The following is a 24305-nucleotide window of genomic DNA, read 5'->3' on the forward strand; positions in this document are numbered from 1 at the left end:
AAAAAAAAAAAAAAAAAAAAAAAAAAAAAAAAAAAAAAAAAAAACCTGAGTAAATAAAAAAAGTTGTAGAAGGTTTGGAGAAAGAAACACAATTTTGTGTTAAAATTTGGCCAAATCTGGCTCAGTTTTGATGAGTTTATTTGTAAATCTGTCAAAAAAAGATTGTCAGTCCTTTAGAATCAAATACTTCACTGAAATAAAACTAGGATTTAGTTTGTTTTCTGAGAAAATGAAAAAGTTATCTTGTAGTATTGGTTTGGCTCTTAATGAGGGGTTATAAAAGGTCACTCTTCACCTGTATTGTTTTCCTATGGCCGCTGTAACAAACTACCACACACATACAACACCCATTTATTCTCTTCCACTTCTGGAGATCAGAAGTCCAAAATCAGTTTTATTGGGCTAAAGTCAAGGTGTCAACAGGGCCACGCTCCCTTCAGAGGCACTAGGGGAGAATTCATTTCCTTGCTTTTTCCAGCTTCTACACCTGCGTTCCTTGGCTCCTGGCTCCTTCCTCCATCTTCAAAGCCAGCAGTGTAGCATCTTGCTTCAGTCCTCAAAGAGTCATCCTCTTCTGTGATCAAATCTGCTGCTGCCTCTTCTCCCTTATAAGGACACTTGTAATTACATTAAGGGCCCACTTGGGAAATCTACAATAATCTCCCCATCTCAATCTCCTTATCTGCAAAATCCCGTTTGCCATATAAAGTGACATTCTCAGGATCCTTGGATTGGAAGCTACATATCTTTGGGAGTCATTATCCAGCCTACAATATCACCTATGTAATCCTGCCCAAATAGCAGAGATGCCATATCTCACCACAAAAACTCTTTTTTCTTCTGACTTTATCACATCCTTGATTACTTTACTCAAAACAACACAAATTCTGCATTTATGAATCTGTTAAGTACTTTTGTATGTTTACCTAAATATTATATTGTCACTTTAATTAATAGATAGCCAAGCTACAACCATTCATGTACTTAGGAACCCATGATCTTATCTTAATTCTCAAATCTCCTGGCAACTTTTCAATTTTACCTTCCAAAATCAAATCTAAAATGAAAAATGAAATAAAACTTCACAATATCTTTTCCACATACAACTGTCATTAAAATTTCCCAGAGAGTTCACAGAAAATGCAAATTTCTTTCATCAGATGAAAAAGATACTAGAAAAAATTAGCTTTATTTACTATGTTAGCAGTGATGAGTATGGAAAATAGTCAAATCAAAAGAGGTACTCAGAATTCCCTAGATTAAAATTGAATAGAAAAATATTATTAATATAAATATTTCAAAAGTTGTAGGTTGTATGGAAGTTCCTAGATTTATTAGTGGCCTCACTGTTGATGATATGTTTGTAATTATCAGAGTCTTTCTGGTGCTTTCCCTCATGATACTAGGCAACAAAATTATAGTGTTACCCATCATAATTTCAGTAAATTTTTAAAATTATTTGGTCACAACCTTGCTTTTTAAATTTTATCAAGCATGTTCCACCAGTGCTTTTCAACTTAAGGTGCATATCAAATTTTTCTATGGAGCTTTATTAAAATACAGATGTCTAGAAGCTACTCCAGACTTCTTTGAAATTAGATATAATCATTATTCTTACAGACATTTTGTCCAAAATTCTTTTTTTTGCACTGTCTTTATTATCTTATTTTGCATGTCACAAAAAATTCCTATTTCATTGCACTGTTTGTTATGCCTGCCCACCAGACTTTTCACTTGTGAAAATTATCACAAGTCATAAGTGCACCACAGACATTTTAAGTCTCTGTCTCCTCCAGACTGCTATTTGATTTACACTGATGGTTCCCTGAAGACCCTACAATCAGCCACAGTCCAGAAACTTTCTCTTCAACAAAAGGACTGTCTCAGAGCCCTGTGAAAAAGTCCAGCACCTCAGGTACTTCAATGAACAGGTTCTTGGGAGCAGGCTTCTCATGCCATCATATAACCACGTTTTAGGATGATGTCAGTGGACAGAGCAAGAGTTTCCAGAGCCCCTTAACTGAGAAGTATTTGAGTTTATGATACAGCTTAACACAATATCCAGCAGAACAAGACTTGGTTTGCAAAGTCCAAAGATGTGTACTCTAAAATCAGTCCTTTTCTCCTAACCTGTCTGGCCTTCCCCAAATAAAACGTAGGTGAAAGTTCCTGAGAGTTGCTGTTGAGTACCTTCCTAGAAATCCAAGAGACCCTAATACCTCACTATTAAAGACTTTGGCTTCATTTTCCCAGAGGAGAACATTAAACACTTTCTATCATGAGGCTCTTTTCTCAGGATAGAGTAGAGGAAAGAGCATCAACCCCAGATAGGAGGGCTAGTATCTCATCTCCGCCGTGCTACATACTCACCATGTGACCATGAGTGATCTGACCAACATCTCTGGCCCTCAGTGGCCACACGAGTAAAATGGAAACTAAAAAAAGAAAAACAATCCTGCCCTCTGAACCCCATTTGCCCACTTTCAGTAGAAATCTTTTCTAGGAAAAGATCCTGGTCTGGTAATTGTACACCTCGAGTGGACCTTTGAAATAATTTTTCCACCTTCCTCACTTTACAGCAGTGAAACCTCAGAAGCTCCCGAGTGAACTACACTACAGGAGACCAGAACCTGGTTCTCCTCCATCTCCTTTCACTATTTTGTCCCTTCGTGTCATGAAGAGTCCCTTCACAGGTGAAGTGGTGAATTCTTTTCATCTTACATTTCAGAACTCAAGTATCTAATAGCCACAGTATCTAACTTGCCTTCCTACTGCTAACTGCTTTCCTTTAGTAGATTTTGCTTTAACAGAATAAGTTTAGAAATATTTTCCCCACTTATTCTAGAACATTAAGAAAAGCCAATCTCTTACTTTCATGAAGAACTTTGAAGGACAAACACTAAAACACAATTGCAGATCCTATTCACTGCTTTCCATTAGATTTAAAATGCAATTCCTAAAAGAATAGAATATAGTGAATTCACTATTCCAGTGTGATGCGACTGTAATTTCAGGACTGGGGCATGGCCACAAACTGCTTGTTACTCATGGGCTCCAACAGGTATGGGAATTGAACACCAGCATTTAAGAACCTTCACAGATATCTGACTCTGCCACACATTTAAGTGACAGGTTTCATGTCATAGGACAGGGTGTATACCAGGTCTGGGTGTTGTCGAACTCTAGTGATGATTCAAAGGTGAGCTGTACACTAGTCATGCACAATAGCTCCACATATCAGTTCAAAATTAAATGGAACAAGAAAAATAGAAAAGACAGGCCCTAGGCCAAAGATACTTTGAGGAGTACTGCACAGTCCTAATTCGATAAATGAGAAGAATTAATTTTTCTAAACATTATGGTTTTAGATTTAAATTACAGTGGAAATAATGGACTCAAGTATCTTCAGGAGCCAGGAAGATACTGTGAATGATTGGAAGGGTCAGCAATGGTATATAGTAGGGAAGGGTAAGGACTGTAGCAAACTAGAGACCTGGTCTTAATAGGGAAGCAGGTAACCATTTCTAGTTGACAGCAGTCATGTGTACTCCCAGACATTTTGCTTTCCCAAGAGAAGCCAGAAATTGAGCTTTTCAGGTAAAAAGATCTAGATCTTTAATGTTGGCAGCCAATTAATTTTCTTTTAAAAACGTCACTGCAGTCCTAACGATCCCATCTGCTGCATGGATTAGGTATGGGAGCTGCCACTATGTAATTTGTGCTTTAGGAAAATGATGTATTTAATGATCCCTCTTTGAGAATCCTGTTAAAGCAGTCATAAGGGCCTTTTCTAAAGAATCAAGACATCTCCCTCTGGCCATATCCTACAGGATCTGTCACATACATGGACCAGGGGACCTGGGCCTTCAAAACACTTCTGCTCCCAAAGGATGCTGTCAGTGAGAAGAAAGCCTAGTAACCAGGCCTTTGTTCATGCCAACACCAGCCAATGAAACCCTCCATTTCCCCCAGGCACGACGCTTGGGTTCACCTCTTCTCACAGGTGTGATCCGCCATGTTGACCTATGTCTGACCCTGGCCTGCCCTGACAGACCTGTGATCACAGACCTGGCTGGCAGCCATCCCCTCCTCAGCCTCTGTCCTTGCCAAATTGGGTTTTAGCTTTCCCTCTCCCAACAGGGCACTGTCGCCAACGGCATCCACACCACAGGGCCCAACTAGAGGGAATCCACCCTCACCACTGCCACCACCCCCACCCCTTGTAGAAACGCACAGGAGGCCTCAGCTTAGGTGGGTTTGTGCATTCCCTGGGGCCACCATTCTTACCTGGCCTCCCTCCCTCCCTCCCCTGAGCACAGGGTTCCTTGCACACATGGAAGGGGCTGTTCCTTTGTTCTTGGGACACTCCTGTGAATCAGCCAAAGGCCAAGCAAGATCCTTCTGCTTAGAGAGATGGTGGAAAGGAGCAAGTATGTCACAAGCAGAAGGAGCAGAGAGAAACCCAGAATGGGGAATGCCTGGTTCACGCATCCTCCCATCTTCTTCCTCGGCATGGCACTCTCCCAACTCTACACAAGGCTCAGCAGGAGGTGGTCTCCATAACCTAAGCATCTGGCCATCGCCTGAGCACCAGGCCCAGTTGCACCTTGGTAAAGGGTGCCTGAGCACCTGGTGTTAGGGGAGGACAACGACGCAGCTACTGATTAAAGGCTACCCTATGCCAATCACCGTGAGAAGCTGCAGTTTACAGCACACACGGCCATAAATGCTAGGAAAACTCAGAGATGGCGGGTTTCTTATTACTCCATTTACACATGAGGAAACTATTGCTCAGACAGAATAGATGAATGTACAACATCACATGACCAGACGGAGGTGAACTGGGATCTCAAACCCAGGCCCTCTGACCTGTTGTTGAAGTCAGTGGGCAGCCTGTGACTATGACCAGCCCTCTGTGAAAGGTCAGCAGGCAGCAGAGGGAGGCCCTCAAGGACCCCATGAACAGTGAGCTCACAGGCAAGCGAACGGATTGCTACAACACTTGATGTGATATCTATTTCTAACTTAAAATAGCACATGAAAGTTCTTATAAGAATTGTATGTGCTTTTGAGTCTATCACTTTGGGACAGAATTTACACAGAGTACACCTATAACTCTCCAAACATGTATTCAGCTCCCCATAGCTCTATGTTGTCCTAAGAAATGCACAATCTTAGACAGGTTATGTGTTTCATCTGAGAATGAGATCAATGGTTGTGTTCATGATGGAATACATTTACAAATAATTCAATTCATTAATCATTAATAACCAGGAAGAACTGCTTGAATTGCCTGACGTAGGCCCGATAGTAGCTTTGATACAATATTAATATTGAATTTACCAGTGTCCACAAGAGGACAGGAGGATCCGTACCACACAAAGTATCACAGCACTAGCCCCCAATCCACGTGTCAAGTCTTCTTGTGGAATGTGCAGGGTACAAATAAAGAAGAAATGAAATCATCATGACCAAGATTCCCTTTAGTACATTTCCTTATGGTTTCCCATCACTCTTCAATCTTCGTGTAAAAGCCCCGTCCCATCAAGTTCATGCCAATCAGTGTGCCACCCTCTCCAGCCCACCCCGTTGCCATCGCCTTCTGACTTTAGGTGTTGCCTATCATGAACAAAGCTTTCCCCACCCCAGTCACAGTCTTCAGCTCCACCCCAGTTTCCAACATTATGCTGGGAATTCAACTTGTCTAGGAGGCCCCCCGCCACCTTCCTGGCCTCACGAGGCCTGTGAGGACTTCTCTCCCTTTTACCCCGGCCAGCTCATCCCTCCAGGGCCACGGTCCGCATTGTCAGCAGCAGACACGGCTCCTCTGAAATCGCTGATTCAAACACACCACACCAACCACACCTTCCACCCTGCAACTCTTGAGGGGACAGCTCCCCCTCGATGTCTTAGGGACCCCTCCATCTCAAAAGACAAAATCAGAGGAGTCAGGAGCACTGACATGGATTTTCATCATTTATTAGCATTTGCTGCTGGCAGCAGCACTGGCTCCTCATCTAGGGGAGTTTTGGAGGTGGGATGGGGCTGTTGATGAGGTTCCGCCAGGCCTTGGTACCCAGGGAGCGCTACTGTTTCTTGCGTTTAGGCATCTCCTTCACCTGAGGTTCGGTACCATGTTGGAAGAGGCTCTGCAGCTGCTGGTTGCTGTCCAATGCCCTCTGCACGTGCTCTGGGCTGATGCGCTTCCTGCGGCAGTTGTCGGCCTCCTTGCCCGCCAGCTCCAGGACGTTGGCTGTCAGGTACTCGAGAACTGCTGCCATGAAAACTGGTGCGGACGAGCTCAGGCGCTGGGAGTAGCCTCCCTCTCGCAGGAGGCGATCCACACGGCTAACGGGGAACTGCAACTCTGCTCTTGAGGAGCGGGAGAGGGTCCGCCTCCTACGCCCTTGGGATTTCCTGCTGACTTTTCTCCCAGCCATGACGGTTGCTAGATTTTGCTTCTGTTGGCACAGCTTGATTTTCCCACTGGCCTGGGGCTGTCAAGTTACCAGTGCTTATTATGGCCCACTGTAGGCCCAGGCTGCAGGCCCTCATGTGTCAGGGGGCTGCCTTTGTGACATCCTAGACTTTGTGATGTCATGGCTGCCCACTCATCAGTCCTCAGCCTAGAAATGCTCATGATAGCAACCTGGTCGCCTAGTGACCGGGCCCTATTGTTGAGGAAATTCTAACTTTCTACCTTGCTTTAACATTCTAGCAAAAAGTTTGTGTTTGAATGGAAAACTTGTCCTTTTCTACAGAACACAACTCCAGGTTTTCTATCTGATTCTAGGCTCACATTTTCTTTGAGCTCTTTGATATCCCTTTGTAAGTTGTAGGTCACTGATAGACATGCATAGTCCAAACATGCCTTTTACTGGCTCTCCTATGACAGTCCAATGCACCAATGGTACTTGGTTATGTTTTAATAATTTTTGTTTTCCTCTTTACTAATTTAGTGTTCCTGTTTTGGTTTTGGTTCACTTACAGCTGATAAGTTATTTCCCATTGTTAATAACCATGTGTGGAGTGACACTGTGTTGCTTAAAACTCATCAGTGCCTTCCTGTGGCTTCTGGGATAAAGGCTGAAATTCTTAGATGCTCTTTCCTGCTTTTCCTTCACCTGCCTTCTTATCTATCAGTTTTCAGTTTAATCCTAAATTCTGGACGTCTTTGCTTCATCTCCCAGACTTGGTTAGATCCCCCCATATACCCTCATACAGGCTCTTTAACTTTCACTTTGCAGGATTTACATGAAATAGAATAAATATGTGATTAATCATCTGTCTCATATTTCTCTATCCTATTCCAAGATGATAGGGGCCTGCTCACCTCATTCCCAGCTTTATCCACAGAGAATAGCACAGGGTTTGAAACGCAGAACATCATAAATACTCATCGAGCCTGTGAATGAAGCCTTACAAATCTAACCTCAAAGCCTGGCTCCACTGGTGGACTGTGAGCACAGTTTCCTCTTTAGTAGCATGGAGATGGTATCATCTACCTCACAGAAATGCACCCGAAATGAAACGCAACACTGCCCCTCACAGTGCCTGGCACCAAGCAAGGGTTCATAATATTGTCGTTATTACTACCAACGTTACCACCTTGACTGGATGAGAGAATGGCACTGTGAGGTCCAGGAAGGCCAAATGGCAGGCTGCAGGGGCCTTCACAGAACAGTAGAACCTTGGGGTACTCACCTGAAGTTTGGCATGACCCATCCTCCAAGGTCAAGAGACTTGATCAAGCCCCTACTGAGAACTGAGTAGATTCAGGGAGTCTCAGGATGGCTAAACCCACCCAAGACTGAAACTCATAGACACAGTGTCCATTATTCACTGACTGTAAGAAAGAAAACTTCCCAAAGTTTTTACGAAATACACACAATAGGCAAATTTATAGAGACAGAAAGTAGATTAGTGGTTTCCAGGGGCTGAGAGGACGGGGGAAACGAGGAGAGACTACTAATGGGTAGGGAATTTCTTTTCTGCATAATAAAAATGTTCTAAATTTAGATGATGGTAATGATTGCACAACATTGTGAATATACAAAAACCTACTGAATTGTACACTTAAAATGGTGATATTTATGTGATATGAATTATATTAAAATTTAAAAAAAACCAACTCTCCAGTGACCATGTAGCCATGTCTACCTTCTATTCCTCATGCCCAACTCTGCTGAGGCCAAATTCATCAAGGTTTGCTCAATGAGCACGGAATCAGAGAGTGAGATGAGGGTTATAACATTTGAATGCTGAATGGGGTCAGGTTCTGAGGGACTCTCTATGCTTCTCCTGTCAAGAGTATAGACATTTCTACTGGTCGGGTCTGCACTTAGATGGTGTGGCAGATACTGTTAGCTGCCTATTCAATACTGATTCCTCCCACTGTCTTTTAATAAAACAGGGCTTTGTTCTGGGTGGCAACAGGCCAAACCCCAGGCAGGTCATGAGTAATCTGATCCAATGTTCCCAAACTTTGCTGGTAATAAAATCACCTAAAATTCTTGCTTAAAAAACAATAGAGAAATAAAAATATATACCCTTGGTTTCCATCCCAAACCCAGCAAATCACAATTTCCTGAGATGTGTCTTGCTGATAGGTATAATGAGCAAACCCCCTGATAACTCTAGTCGTCATCAGGGAAGTATGAGGAATACTGGTCTAAGCCATTGCTGGCAATCACTCCTGTGCCTGGCTTTCCTAATATCCCGTGCAGCTAGGTGACCATGTGATCAGTTCTGGTCAATGAGACCTAAAGTCTATTAGGGAGATTTCTGGGAAAACTATACTTAGCAATTAAAGGGGAAAGAGATCCATCCTTCCCTCTTCGGTGCTTCTTTTTGTCTTCAATGCAGCTACGATGATTGGAGCTGAAGTAACAACACGAGTGAAAGGCCAGTGGATAGGTGTGGACATCAACTTTGCCACTGTTGAGCACCTTAAATAATGCCACCAACCTCCAATTTCTTGTTAAACGAGCAAAATAAACCCCAGGATGTCTAATCCTATGGTCAGGTGTTTGTCCCTTGGACCAAATGCATTCCTGAGCATGTAATAGACACTACCAACATTTGCCTCTGTGACACACCCTACCCCATGCTCCATTTATAGGGGCTTTGCCCCTTCTGGGTGAGGGATTCCTTCTTCAGATATGTCAAGGCAGTGATTGGGGTTAGTCAAGACCTACATAAATGGCAGCCATCTGTCTTTTCAACAGGACCATGTCTACTTCCCTTTGATTTATCACTTCACTCTCAGAAGACTTATATTTTTTCCAAGTTCTTGAGTGACATCTCATAGATATCCCTTGTGATGCTGACAATTTATGGGGTAGGTTTTATTTTCCTGAAGAGAATTCTGTCTGAAAAACTATAACAAAGGTTAGCAAACTTGCTCTATAAGGAGCTAGACAGTAAATATTTTAGGCTTTTGTGCCACATGGTCTCTGTTACAATTACTCAACTCTGTTTTGCAGCCCCCAAATAGCCACGGACAATACATAAATGAAAAAGCATGGCTGTGTCCAATAAAAAAAAATGTTATGAAACAGGCAGTGGCTGGATTAGGCCCTTGGGCTGCAGTTTGCCAACCCCTCACCTATAAGACAGTCTTCACTATCAAAAACTTGAGGAGAAAAATTGGACCTGCCTGAAAATATTAAACTGGTATCATGACATCTAGTTTTTTGCTGTGTCCCTGCCACCTGGAAAAACAATAAACTGGGAAAAGGGTATAGCAGCATGCAGGGGACCCATCTTGGTCAAAACCCATTCCAGGCATAAGTCCTTAAAGAACACTGATGTTGCTGTATTTATTGAGCACCTACTGTCTACCAGGGGTTGTGGGAGGCATTTACATACAAATGTTAATACATCAAGGTTCAAGACCTCTGCTTAAGATTCTCACTCATATCTTAAGAATCATGGTCACATAACCTGGATATGCAAGTATCCTGTCACCCTGCCATGAATTATGACATTTTACCATCCAGTCTAAAATACAGGCAGAAGGAGAACAAAATTGAGGTGAGTGAAATAAATAAAAGTGTTTTTAATTCCAATGTAAGTGTTTTCTTAAATATGAATTTTTTTCAACTTAAGGCTTTTAAATCATTTTGCATATCTGTAGTAAAACTTGCCAGAATGTCTGGTTTTACTATAATATTACTATTTGAGAGGGGTTATTTCCCCTTTTCATCTGAAGGCTTTTCACTTACGTCCAATGAAAATAGAAGTTTTTGAGGCAACTTTACTTAACCAAAACAGGCTCTTAATTGGATGATGTGAGAACAGCCCAAAGGTTAGAAAATTGTGTTCACTTCATAGCTGATACACCTATTAGAACAAACTTTAAGGTGGCAGGAAAGCAGCCTTCATTCCATCTGTCGCCACGAAGCATTTACAACCACCTGTCTCAGCCACTCTATAACTATCACTGAAAGACAGAGGTGAAATTCCAAGAGGACCAGCCTCTGGCAGCTCTATGTTCAGCCTCTGGGAAACTGTGTAGTTTTTAAATGGCCACAATGTTACTTTTGGTCCCACATACTCTTCCATAACTCTGCCATTCCTCAACAAGAGCCAGAGATTACACCCATCCCCTTCCCTGGAACCTCAGCAGGACTTTGTGACAGTTTCAACAGAGAAGGGAGCAGAAGTTATGTCCCATGATTCCCAACGCTGGATCACAATAGGTGATATGGCTTCACCCTGGCCTTCTCTCACTCTTAGGACACTTGCCTTTTGAAGCAGCCACTATGCTGACAGCAGGGACAAGTTTGCCCACACAGAGAGGTCAAATGGAGAATATCTGAGACCCCCAACAACAGCCAGCATCAAGACATCTGAATGAATGGGCCTTCAGTGGATTCTACCCCCATCTTTGAGTCACCCTAACTGATCCACAATGCAGCACAGGTGAGATGTCCCTTTTGAGCGCCACCCAAAATATGGATTCATAGCAAAATAAATATTATTATTTTAACTCACAAAATTTTTAGCTTAGTGACTGGAACATAGACTCAGGAGTGAATTCACATATCAATAACTTTCACGTGAAACAAAATAAACTGTATGTCTTGCTTCCCATTTTGATCTATGTAGGCAGAAATCAAAAATATACATACTTCTTCCAACACTGACGTCCTGCTCCAAGACGCATATATACAGCTGCAGGGTCAGTTGTGGGGCTGAGCCCAGGAAAGCCTGGATCACTGATGCCCGGCTGAACGCAGATCGGTGGGTGAACAGCTTGCCTTCTGCCTGGCCCACCTCCTTCTCAATCTCCTCTGAGAGGCCATTTTTGGGTATCTGCCGCTTCCTGGTGATGCTGACATAAGGCTCTTCACTCTGGTCTGAATGGAAGTAGATATAGAAGACTTCAAAACACCTGGAAATAAATCAGAAAGTCATAATAATTAGAGACAGATAGGATTTTGCCTTTCTCAGTCACTCTGCTTAGACTTAGCCTGATTCTCAAAGCCTTGTCATGGCTACTCTTGACTGTTTGTCAAGCCTATAAATCATCCATTACAAGGACCACTTCTGAGCATGGAGTCCTCTTGAGACCCTCCAGCAGGCAAATAGAAATTGAGTGAGAAACAAATAGAGAGCTGACACCAAAGGCCATTGAGATGAGGAAACCTACTAGAGAATGGAGAGTGTTTCAGGCTCAGAGCCACAGAGAAATGTTCAATATTCCTTCATGACACATATTAGCTGACACCACCTCCCCCACACCCGTTCCCTCAATTAGAAAGCAGACACGTTGCTGTGAAAGATGATGATAATACAGTATACCTATGTGTTCCACATCCAAACCACTCCAGTTAAAGCAGAAGCTATAGGTGGAAGATTCCCCAGTACAGGGCCGCTTGCCATATAGCATTTCACTGGAATACCACAACATATTACCTGACTTTCTGTTCTCCTAAGCCTTTACAGGGCAGGGTTAATGTCAATCACGCCTAGAGACCTGCCAAGTATGTCTTATTTATGGAAGTCCAAGCCTGCCCTAGAGACTAAGCCTTAACCTCTCCAAACTGAGAGAATAGCTGGCTTTTAAAATTGAGATGTCTTCTCTAGGTAATAATATGGGTGCTGAAGTGGGAAAGACTACTGACGTCTGCAATTTATCTTGAGTACACACACAAAAATGAGTTGATGGATGGACAGATAAATGGAAAGATGTGGAACAAGATGTTGATTGTAGAATCTACGTGTGGTGGGTACTTGGATGTTCACTGTAGAATTGTTTCAAGTTTTCTTCTCTGTGTTTGAAAATTTCCACAAGAAAATGCTGGGGAAAAGTGGGTTTTCCCTAGTAGTAAGAAAAATACTAATGGCCTTAGGTTTAAAATTATTAAAAGGCTTTTTTCCCATAAACATTCATTTTTTTATAACGACCTCATAATGCTTCCCGAAGATTTTATGGCTTCATCTATTTTATAGAACGTTGTCAACTTTATACTCTCACCCCGAGGCAACTATGGCAAGGAGAATACATCATATTTTGAAGTAACAAAATAAAGCTTCACATAAGACAGGAAATTCAGGAAGCTTTATGGTCAGTATAAGGTGGACACATTCTGTGCTTATTACCATTTGGTCCTGGGATAAAGAGTACAGTAGTGTGTGTGTGTGTGTGTGTGTGTGTGTGTGAGAGAGAGAGAGAGAGAGAGAGAGAGAGAGAGAGCGAGAGAGAGAGAGTGAGAAAGAGAGAGAGACAGACAGACAGACAGGTCTGTCTACTACATTTTGTCCAGTGGGGTCAAGGACACTTTAATATATTACATAAAAACATACAAAACAGGTGCCAGTGTGAGACCCAGGAGGTAGGCCTCATTGTTGCCGCCTGACTCCGTCCTGAGCCTGGCCAACTGTGCACCAATCAGAGAGGCACCCAGCCAGAGAGGCCCAAGATCTGTGGAGACCACGCTACCTGCGATGCCAGCGCGCAACCCAGCAGGTAGGCCTCACCATCACTGCCCAACATCATCCCCACCCCAGCCTAGTGTGTGCTGACCAGAGAGGCGCCTACCCGGAGAGGCCCAAGACCCAAGGCGACCACGCACCCAAGGCACCAGTGGGCAACCAAGCAGACACTGAGGGAGCCGTGCCAAACTTGCAGTCCCAGCAGCATCCTCGCCAGACAATACTGTCAAACCAGTGGACCATGAAGTCCCCTGCCACAATGACTAATCATCAAAGGAAAGGTACCAGAAATATGAAAAATCAAGAAAGTACACCACCAAAGGGTAATAACTCTCAAGCTCTAGATCCTGTAGAACAAGAAGCCCTTGAAATGTCTGACAAGGAATTTCGAGCGATAATTCTAAGGAAAATAAATGAGATACAAGAAAACCCAGCTAGACAACATGATGAAACAAGGAAAAGTATAAAGGACCTGAAAGAAGAAATGTACAAGGAATTCAATTCCCTGAAAAAGAATGTAGCAGAGCTTGCTGAGCTAAAGAATTCATCCAACTAAATAAAAACACAACAGAGAGTTTAACCAGCAGGCTTGCAGAAGCAGAAGAGAGAACTTCTGACCTTAAACAGGGGCTGTTTGAAATAACACAGGCAGACAAAAAAAAGAAAAAGAAAAAAGAATTTAAAACATTGAAGAAAATCTAAGAGAGATATAAGACAACCTTAAGTGCTCAAATATCTAAGTCATGGGTATTCCAGAAGGAGAGGAAAAAGGAGATTGCATTCAAAACATATTTAACAAAATAGTGGCAGTAATGGGCCGGCCCGGTGGCGCACTGCTACAGTGCGCCGCTTGGGAGCGCGGTGGCACTCCCGCCGAGGGTTCGGATTCCACATACAGACCGGTTCCCGCTCACTGGCTGAGCGAGGTGCGGGCGCAACACCGAGGGTTGTGATCCCAACACCGAGGGTTGCGATCCCATTGCCGGTCCCGGTCCGGTACGGGCACAACACTGAGGGTTGTGATCCATTGCGGTCACGAAAAAAGACAAAAAAAGGAAAAAAAAAATAGTGGCAGTAAACTTCCCAGGTGTAGGAAAAGAAACAGATCTTCAGATTCAGGAAGCTCAAAGATCCTCAAACGTATTCAACCCAAAAATGTCTTCTCCAAGACATGTTATAGTCAAATTGGCAAAACAAAGAAAAAGAGAGAATCTTAAAAGCTGCAAAAGAGAAGCGTCAAATCACCTATAAGGGAGCCCCAATCAGACTAACATCAGACTTTTCATCACAAACCCTTAAAGCAGACTAACATCAGACTTTTCATCACAAACCCAGAAAAGAATGGGATGATATATTCAAAATAATAAAAGACAATACTTGCGAGCCACGAATACTCTACCCCACAGGGCTATCCTTCTGAAATGGAGAGCAAACAGGATATTTCTCAGTCAAACAAAAATTGCAGGACTACACTACCACATGACCACACTTATAAGAAATCCTCAAGGGTTTGGTACCAGAAAAATAACTACCACTGCCATAAAAACTCAAGAAAAATCAAAACCCACTAGTAAAATAAAAATGCCAAGAATGAAGAGAAAAAAGAAAAAAAATTTATCTACAGCCCAAGCAACCAACAAATACAGAAGACAAACTGTAAATCTGAAAGAAAGGAACAAAAGATTCAAGACATCCAAACAAAAACCAATAAAATGCTAGGAGCAAATCAACACTTTTCATTAACAACTCTTAATGTAATAGGATTAAAATCCCTAATCAAAAGACACAGACTCGCTGACTAGATTAAAAAGGAGGACCCAACTATATGCTGCCTTCAAGAGACCCACTTCACCTATAAAGACTCACATAGACTAAGAATGAAAGGATTGAAAAAGATTTACCATGTAAACAGAAATGAAAAACAAGCTGGAGTAGCTATTCTTTTATCTGATAAAATAGACTTTAAACTAAAAACCATAAAAAGAGATAATGAGAGCCACTACATAATGATATAAAGATTCATCCATCAAGAAGACATAACAATCATAAATATATATACACCCAATATCAGAGAAGCCAGGTTGATAAATCAAACTCTATTAGACCTAAAAAAGGAAATAGACACTAATACCATAATAGCAGGGGACCTGAACACCCCATTGTCAATATTGGACAGATCATCTAGGCAAAGAATCAGCAGAGAAACACAAGATCTAAACAACACTCTGGACCAATTGGACTTGGCAGATATCTACAGACCATTCCATCCAACAACCTCAGAATTTTCATTCTTCTCATCAGCACATGGATCATTCTCTGGAATAGATCACATGTTAGGTCACAAATCAAGTCTCAACAAATTCAAAAAAACTGGAATCATCCCATGTATTTTTTCAGACCAAAATTGGTTAAAATTAGAAATCAATAACAAAAGAAATTCTGGAAACTATACAAACACATGGAAATTAAACAGCATTCTACTTCATGACATATGGGTCCAAGAAGAAATCAAACAGGAAATTAAAAAAACTATTGAAAACAATGATACATCATACCAAAACCTGTGGGATAGTATAAAAGCGGTACTAAGGGGGAAATTTATCACATTAAATGCACACCTCAGAAGAATGGAAAGATGGCAAGTAAACAACCTAACGCTTCACTTTAAAGAACTAGAAAAACAAGAACAATCCAAAACCAAAGTTAGCAGATGGAAAGAAATCATTAAGATCAGAGCAGAACTTAATGAAATTGAAATCCAAAAAAAACGATACAAAAGATCAATGAATCAAAAAGTTGTTTTTTTGAAAAGATAAATAAAATTGACAAACCATTAGCACAGCTAACTAAAAACAAGAGAGAAGACCCAAATAACAAAAATTAGAAATGAAAAAGTTGATATTACAACTGATACCTCAGAAATACAAAGCATCATTAGAGACTACTGTAAACAATTATATGCCAACAAATTTGAAAATCTGGAGGTAATGGATAAATTTCTGGACACACACAAACTACCAAAACTGACTCAAGAAGATGTAGAAAATCTGAGCAGACCAATAACAATAAAAGAGATTGAAACTGTTATCAGAAGGCTCCCAACAAAGAAAAACCCAGGACCAGATGAATTAACAGTAGAATTCTACCAAGCATTCAAAAAGGAATTGACACCAATTCTCTACAGACTTTTATAAAAGATTGAAAGAGAGACAATTCTCCCAAACTCATTCTACGAAGCAAACATCACCCTGATACCAAAACCAGATAAAGATACAACTAAAAAAGAAAAGTACAGGCCAATATCCTCGATGAATACAGATGCAAAAATCCTCAATAAAATACTAGCTAACAGAAAACAGCAACACATACATAAAATTATACACCATGATCAAGTGGGATTTATCCCAGGGTTGCAAGTTTGGTTCAACATACGCAAATCAATAAATGTGATACACTGTATCAATAAAATCTAAGACAAGGACCAGATGATCATCTCTATGGATGCAGAAAAAGCATTTCATAAAATTCAACATTCATTCATGACAAAGACCCTCTATAAGTTAGGTGTAGATGGAAAGTGCCTCAACATAATTAAAGCCATATATGATAAACCCACTGCGAATATCATCTTGAATGGGGAAAAGCTGAAAGCTTTTCCTTTAAGAATAGGAACAGGCAAGGATGTCCACTCTCACCACTCCTATTCAACATAGTGTTGGAAGTACGAGCCAGAGCAATCAGAGAAGAGAAGGAAATCTAGATTGGAAAAGATGAAGTCAAACTGTCCCTCTTTGCAGATGACATGATCCTATATATTGAACAGCCTAAAGCCTCTACAAAAAAACTCTTGGAGTTGATAAATTATTTCAGCACAGTAGCAGGATACAAAATCAAACACACAAAAATCAGTAGCATTTCTATTTTACAATAGTGAACATGCAGAAAGAAAAATCAGGAAAGCTTGCCAATTTACCATAGCCACCAAAAACTTAAATACTTAGGAATAGACTTAACAAAGGATGTGAAAAATCTCTATAATGAGAGCTATAAACCACTGCTGAGAGAAATTAAAGAGGACACAAGAAGATGCAAAGATACACCATGCTCTTGGATTGGAACAATCCACATTGTGCAAAAGTCCATACTACCCAAAGTGATATACAAATTCAACGCAATCTCAATCAAAATTCCAATGACATTTTTCTCAGAAGTGGAAAAAACTATCCTAACATTTATATGAAATAACAAAAGACCACGCATAGCCAAAGCAATTCTGAGCAAAAAAATAAAGCTGGAGGCATAACACTACCTGACTTTAAACTATACTACAAAGCTATAATAAGCAAAACAGCATGATACTGGCATAAAAACAGACAAGCTAATCAAGAGAATAAAATATTGAATGCAGAAATCAACCCACACACCTACAGCCATCTGATCTTTGACAAAGGCACCAAGCCTATATACTGGGGAAGAGATTTCCTATTCAGCAAAAGGTGCTGGGATAACTGAATATCCACAGGCAGGAGAATGAAACAAGACCCATACCTCTCACCATATACTAAAATCAACTCAAAATGGATTAAAGAATTAAATGTACACCCTGAAACAATAAAACTTCTTAAAGAAAACATAAGAGAAACACTTCAGGAAGGAGGACTGGGCACAGACTTCATGAATACGACCCCAAAAGCACAGGCAACCAAAGGAAAAATAAACAAATGGGATGATATCACACTAAAAAGCCTCTACACAGTGAAAGAAACAATTAGCAGAGTTAAAAGACAACCAACAGAGTCGGACAAAATATTTGCAAAATATACATCTGACGAAGGATTAATATCCAGAATATACAAGGAAATCAAACAACTTTACAACAACAAAAAAATGTAACCCAATTAAAAAATGGGCAAAAGAGCTAAATAGGCATTTCTCAAAGTAAGATATATGAATGGCAAACAGACCCATGAAAAAATGCTCAACATCACTCAGCTTTTGGGAAATGCAAATCAAAACCATACTGAGATACCATCTCGCCCAGTTAGGATGGCTAATATCCAAAAGACTGTGAATGATAAATGCTGGCGAGGTTGCAGAAATAAAGGAACTCTCATACATTGTTCGTAGGACTGCAAAATAGTACAGCCTCTATGGAAAATCTTATGGAGGAAAATGTTATGGAGGTTCCTCAAACAATTGCTGCTAGATCTACCATATGATCCAGCTATCCCACTGCTGGGAATATACCCAGAGGAATGGAAATCATCAAGTCGAAGGTATACCTGTTCTCCAATGTTCACTGCAGCACTATTTACAATAGCTAAGAGTTGGAACCAGCCCAAATGTCCATCATCAGATGAGTGGATATGGAAAATGTGGTATCTCTACAGAATGGAATACCACTCTGCTATAAAAAAGAATGAAATACTGCCATTTGTAACAACATGGATGGACCTAGAAAGAATTATATTAAGTGAAACGAGTCAGACACAGAAAGAGAAATATCACGTATTCTCACTTATTTGTGGGAGATAAAAATAAATAAATAAATACACAAATAACCTGGGTGGGGGGTAGGGAAGATGACCCAACAATTACAATTCCTTGAAGTTGATAAGACAAACGAACAGGAAGGAGGTTGTTGGGAGGGAGGGGGGACAGGGAAGTGGGAGGGAGATTTTGGTAATGGGCCACAATAATCAACCACATTGTATATTGACAAAATAAAATAAAATTAAATAAAAACATATAAAACAGCATGGACTAGTTTGTTCAACTGAAAATCATATGAATAAAGTTCTGGTCACGAACTCAAGTCCAGCTGGTCCAAATTAATTTTCTCTGAGGAAATCTCAGATTTACGACTGAGGACTGTATGAGGCCTAGCCCCTTCACACCGTTGAACCACTGACCACAAAAAGGACTAGAAGATAAAATAAAATGACTATCGTCTTTATTCTCAAATACATGATTAACGAAGATGCACTACTGAAAGCTACAGGGAAGGCAAAGACAGCAGGATACTCCTGCCTCATTCAGAGGTGCTCAAATCTAAATGGGATAATGGGATGTATACATAATAAGGATAATAAATAATGAAAACAACAAATATTTATATAGAACTCTCAGTTTATAAAATATTTTCTCATATATTATCTTACTTAGAAAGAAACTACTGTTAAGAATTTGAATCACAGCATTATTTGTAATAGCAAAATTCCAGAAATGCTCTAAAGGTCCCCAAAATAAAAGAACAATTAAATGAACCATAATATATCCATTCAGTGAAACATTATGCAGTCTTTAAAACTGACGGTACAGAAATACATTTACTGATATATAAATATTTTTACCATATTTGATGAGAAAAAAGAAAATTACAATAGAATATATATAGAAAATTTCATTCTTTTATAAAAATAAAATCACATACATATAAAAATACAAACAAATTACACACACACATCCACGTAAACAGTGGAATGCTTGAATTGGCTCATACTGACTCGAAAGAGCTGACTGTTAAACAGGAAATTTTTGAGCCAGTTGTTTAACAACTGGTAGCTTGATCAGACATGATGGGAATACATGCATTACAGAATCTGCAAATCCTGAAAATCGGGGCTTGTTTTCCCCAACAGATACTTTGCAAGCACACCACGGTAAAAATATTATAAGAATATGCAACAGAACATTATTAATTGTTCTCTTATGCAGTCAAATTAGAGGTTTATTTTCTTCATTGTGCTTATCTGTTTTCTACTCTGTCATCTCAACAAATATGTTTTCCTTGTAAAATAAAATCAAGCTTAGAGTTTTTAAAGACTAAAACGAACAAACAAAACACTAGCACATGCCAAGAGCTGAATGAATGAATTGATGGTTCAGAAGAAAAAACAATTCTCTTGATGCTGAGGAAGGGGCAATATAATGCAGGAAGCATTCACAAAATTGTAGATGAAATTGAACTTCAGTGATCGATCAATGGAAGTGAAAGAAGGTCCCAGAATGAGCTAATGGCTCAGGTAGCCCTAAAGCCCAGGTAGACCCTCCCGCAATCCACTGTTTTTCCCAGGTAATACATTTGTCTTAGAACAGAATTCTACACGTAGTAAGTGTTTAACAAATTTGTGAAAGGCCCCGAGACCTTCCACCACTACTGGTTAAGAAAATTGATAATAAGAAACAAACAACTGTTCTTGGAATTCTGCAAGACTCATCCAATTAATCGAAATCTGTTTTTGTTTTTGTTTTCCTTGAGAGGTTGTCTAAATAAACCCACAAATTAGATACTTTCATCAAAATCATTCAAGGTAGTTTTTCAGTATCATAGAGACCAGGGGTCAGCAAACTTTTTCTGTAAAGTACTCATAAAGAGTAAATGTTTTAGGCTTTGCAGGCCGTGGTCTCTGTAGCAACTAACTGCTCAGCTCTGCTTTTGTAGCGTGAAAGCAGCTGTAGACACATAAACCAAGGAGCATGGATGTGTTCTAATAAAACTCTATTTTAAAAAACAGGCAGTGGGGGGATTTGGCCTGTGGGGTACAGTCTGCCAACCCCTGATGTAGATAATCAACATGTTAATCCATTTTTCTCACTTTATTCCATTTCCAACCATCATATATACCATTTTTCAAGTATCACAGCAGGAATTTATTCCTTAGCTGAAACCATGCATGTTGGTACCAGAACTAATAACTTGTGATACCGGAGGCCCTAATAAAGATACTTTTTCCAAAGAAATAGTGACTATGATTTCCTATAAACCACATTATCTTCATATGACACACACGCTCTGAGAGGCGACACAAGATCTAGACTGGTTAAATAGAAGACGCTGTCAGACCTTTGAAAAGCCACTTAATGTTACTGAGCCTCAATTCCTGGACTGTACACATAAGATAATGACAGTTAGCTCACAAGGTTTTAGAGTGGATGGGATTAAATACTGTATGTAAAAGCACTTTCTGAATGAAAAAATAATGGTCTTCAAATATTATTATTTTGAATTCTTTTGAAAGTATACTATAGAGAGACATACTGTGGTGAATAATTCTGCAATGTTCTATAAAATTTTTGAAACTTCTTAGCCTTTATCTTATAAACCCAGATTTTTCATGGGCCACTGCTTCCTCATTATACCAGTAATAAAAACGGGAGAAATTCACTGAACTTGTAATTCATTTATATTTACTTTCCCCAATTAATTTATGACAATTATTAACATAACTGTAAAAGAATGATAAAAAGTTTTAACAGTTTTTTTAAAAACAATTTTTTGGTAAGAGATGTATTCCAGAATATCTATTTAATTCACAATAACATTTTCCTTAAAACTGAAAAATAAACTCAAGGCATTACCCAAAGTTCATATAATTCAAACCCAGCCGCAAGCTGAAACAACCATACAAACTGTAATTACGGTTTTAAATATAAGACTGATATAAATACAATATGGTGCTCTCCCAAGCCTCCCTAAAGAAAAGAAACAGCAGACCCTAATTAGTAGTATTTAACTCATAATCATCAGTGTGACTTATTGCAGTTTAACTGGGCCATCATCCTGCGTGAACTCAAAAACAGCATCCACCTAAAAAGAACGTGAGTGTGGCTAGTACCCACCCAAAGATAAATAGAGCTAACTGTCCAAAAACAATTTAGTACTAGTTAACTGATAAAGGAGGGAGGGAACACCTTTGTTTGGGGAAATAATATTGATCTTTATGTAAGGCTGATGTCTTAGAGTTAAATAGAATCAAACAGTCAGCAGGAAGAAATTCCAGTAAGATCTTAAGTCATGCTAATACACAACAACAAATTGCTTTTCTTTTCATCTGGAATTAACAACCACATTTTGTGTATCTCAGTTCTAAGGTCATAGGTCCAAGTATCCTTGAAATAAATGAGCTGCATGAGAATGAGACGTCTTGAAACTGTGTATGGGGGTGTGGGGGGGGGAGGGTAATGGGAACTATCTGGACTTTCTATAAACCTAAAACTGCTATAACAATAAGTCTACTAAAAAAAAAAAAAAAAGAACGAGAGACTCCGTGTTGATGGAAAGGGGTTGCTTATTGTTGTTTTTTAATCTTTTATGCTGGTTTTCCTGAGAAATACAATGACCCCTTCAGAACTTTCTGGAAATAGGTATTTTTACGGTGTTGAAACTCTCTATATAACTGAGAAGTTCTCTCTTCAAAGAACCAAACTTTTTATTTTCTTAATAAAATTAAAATACTTTTATGGTAAAAACTGAAGAATATATAAAATTATATAATAAAGAAGAAAAGTATATACTTTTCTATATTTTTCAAAATTAAAATCACCCATAACCCCACCATCCAGAAATTACTACTCTTAACATAATGTATGCCTTAAGCTCAGGTTTATTCTTGTAATCCTTTTATTATATATAATATTATGTCATTGGCTTTATCTTGTGTTACTCCTAGTGTTTAGAAACACTTTAAATGGCAGCAAGGATAGGGTATTATCATTTACTTGGATGGCAAGTGAGGTTGTATTTATGTTTTTTATTTTGCCAAGATGACCAAGCTTTTTCTTAATTTAAGATGGAACTACTGATAAGATGCACTACCTGCTTCTCTGCTTTCTTTCACAGACCACAGGGTACATAATTAACCCAACTCAATTTTTAAGAAGCCTTGGAATTGTGGCCTGGGGCCTCATTTTCCTCTTCTATAAAATGTGGACCATTGCATCAACCTCGTGGTGAGGATTCAATGAACTGAAGCATACACTATGTACCACACCACCTAGCACAAGAAGCATTTGAGAAACGTCAGTTCCCCTTTCCCTGTCACTCTTTTTAATCGTGATGAGTTTTCTTTTCATAGAGGTTAAGAAATGACGAGTGCTTTGCCTAAAGTCAGATGACACTTATCCAGGGCTTACTCGGTTCCAAATGGCTCCAGGTTGCAGGGCTTTTTAAATTCCCCTCACTCCCTTTCCCTTTTACTTTTCCTGACTAGCTATCAGGACCTCAGTAACAACCTCTCACTCCTACCAGTGTACCTGTTTCTCTTTCTTTCTAGGATTCTGAGGCTTCTGGAGCCTGGGAAACTTGAGGCTTCTGGAGCCTGAGAAACTTGTTCACCAAGTTTGCTGTGACTGAGTGTAAACTACAAGTCAGTATTCTGAATGTCCACTGGGATGGTTCTTTAATATAAGGTGCAAAAGTTTTATAATAGGGCTTTGTAAAATCTATCTTGCTATTCCGTGTGTGTGTGTGTGTGTGTGTGTGTGTGTGTGTGTGTGTGTAAGAATGGGTGGGAGAGAGGGAAAGGGGTAGAGGCAGAGACGGTGAGAGGAGGGGAGGGGCCCAGGGAGAGAGATTGACTGATTTCCTGGTAGGAAAGGTTCCTGGCTAGCTGAATATTCCCGCAGCTGAGGTGTGTCTCCAGCCTTTCTAGCTCTTCAAATTCCTCTGTCACCTATGTCTAAAGTTCAGTATTATAAATTTATTTCCAATCCAGATACACACCCTTTGTTTTGCTTTCTCTATAGAGATGAAAGATAAGAAAACAAAACACTGCAAACTTCCTTCAAGGTCCTTAGATAAGCCAGTCTGTTTCATTACCATATACTTCTACTTGCTTTGTGCTAATAAAAAGTAATTTCCAGAAATGTCACTAACAGTTTTTCTTTGCTTCACACACTGCCAGTTTTTCTCTTCATGGGTATCAGCTTTAATGACTATGTTTATAAATTAGGCACGGCCAGATGACATTTCTACAACCCCATATGTTTCCACACGACGCCACCAAGACAAAAGAATGGTGCGTGGATTTCTAGACTTCTAGATGAGAATTAAATAAATATTCGTAAAGCGCTTAGAACAGTGGCTGGTACACGGGAAGCTCCATGAGTTTGATAAAATTACCTGCACACGCTTTTGCTGTAACCGTGGCTTACAACACACTTCCCAGGGGTTTGTGACCGCACAAGGCAGTCCTGCCAGAGCCCAACGGACCGCAGAGAAAGCCATGTATTTTATGAGGATGAACTACATGAAAATGCTATTTCTGTTGGTCAACTTCAGCTGATTGTTGGCAATTTCATATGATGGCACCTAACCGGAATGCAGCTTTATCACCATTATGCCAGCATTCTGTCTCATTCCTGTGACTGGAATGTAGGGCCAAGGGGTGGGGCGGGCTGTCCCTGTGCCCAGCCTTGAGTGCAGCCACCTGTCCCTCCCGGAAGGCCACCCCCCTCCGCTCGGCAAGGGGAGGGCTGTGGCCAGGGGCTAGCTCTGGGTTCCCCACGCACCTGAAGAGGGGCCCGAACTGCAGCAGATGCAGCAGCAGCACGAGCGGACGGTCGCGGCTCAGGTCGCGGTG

General features: G+C 40.3%; 1 protein-coding gene across 1 annotated transcript in view; it reads right to left on the reverse strand.

Annotated features, from left to right (window-relative positions):
* The window catches only part of XK (X-linked Kx blood group), a gene marked incomplete at its 5' end in the record, with an annotated part of 74605 nt that extends 50300 nt beyond the window's left edge, over window positions 1-24305 (reverse strand). The window contains 2 exons of the mRNA XM_008576599.1: window positions 11136-11398; window positions 24235-24305. Of these exons, the coding sequence (XP_008574821.1) occupies window positions 11136-11398; window positions 24235-24305 (334 nt within the window). The remainder of the gene's footprint in view (window positions 1-11135; window positions 11399-24234) is intronic.

This window comes from Galeopterus variegatus, unplaced genomic scaffold, assembly GCF_000696425.1.
Source record: "Galeopterus variegatus unplaced genomic scaffold, G_variegatus-3.0.2 Scaffold1371, whole genome shotgun sequence".
Classification (NCBI taxonomy): Eukaryota; Metazoa; Chordata; class Mammalia; order Dermoptera; family Cynocephalidae; genus Galeopterus; species Galeopterus variegatus.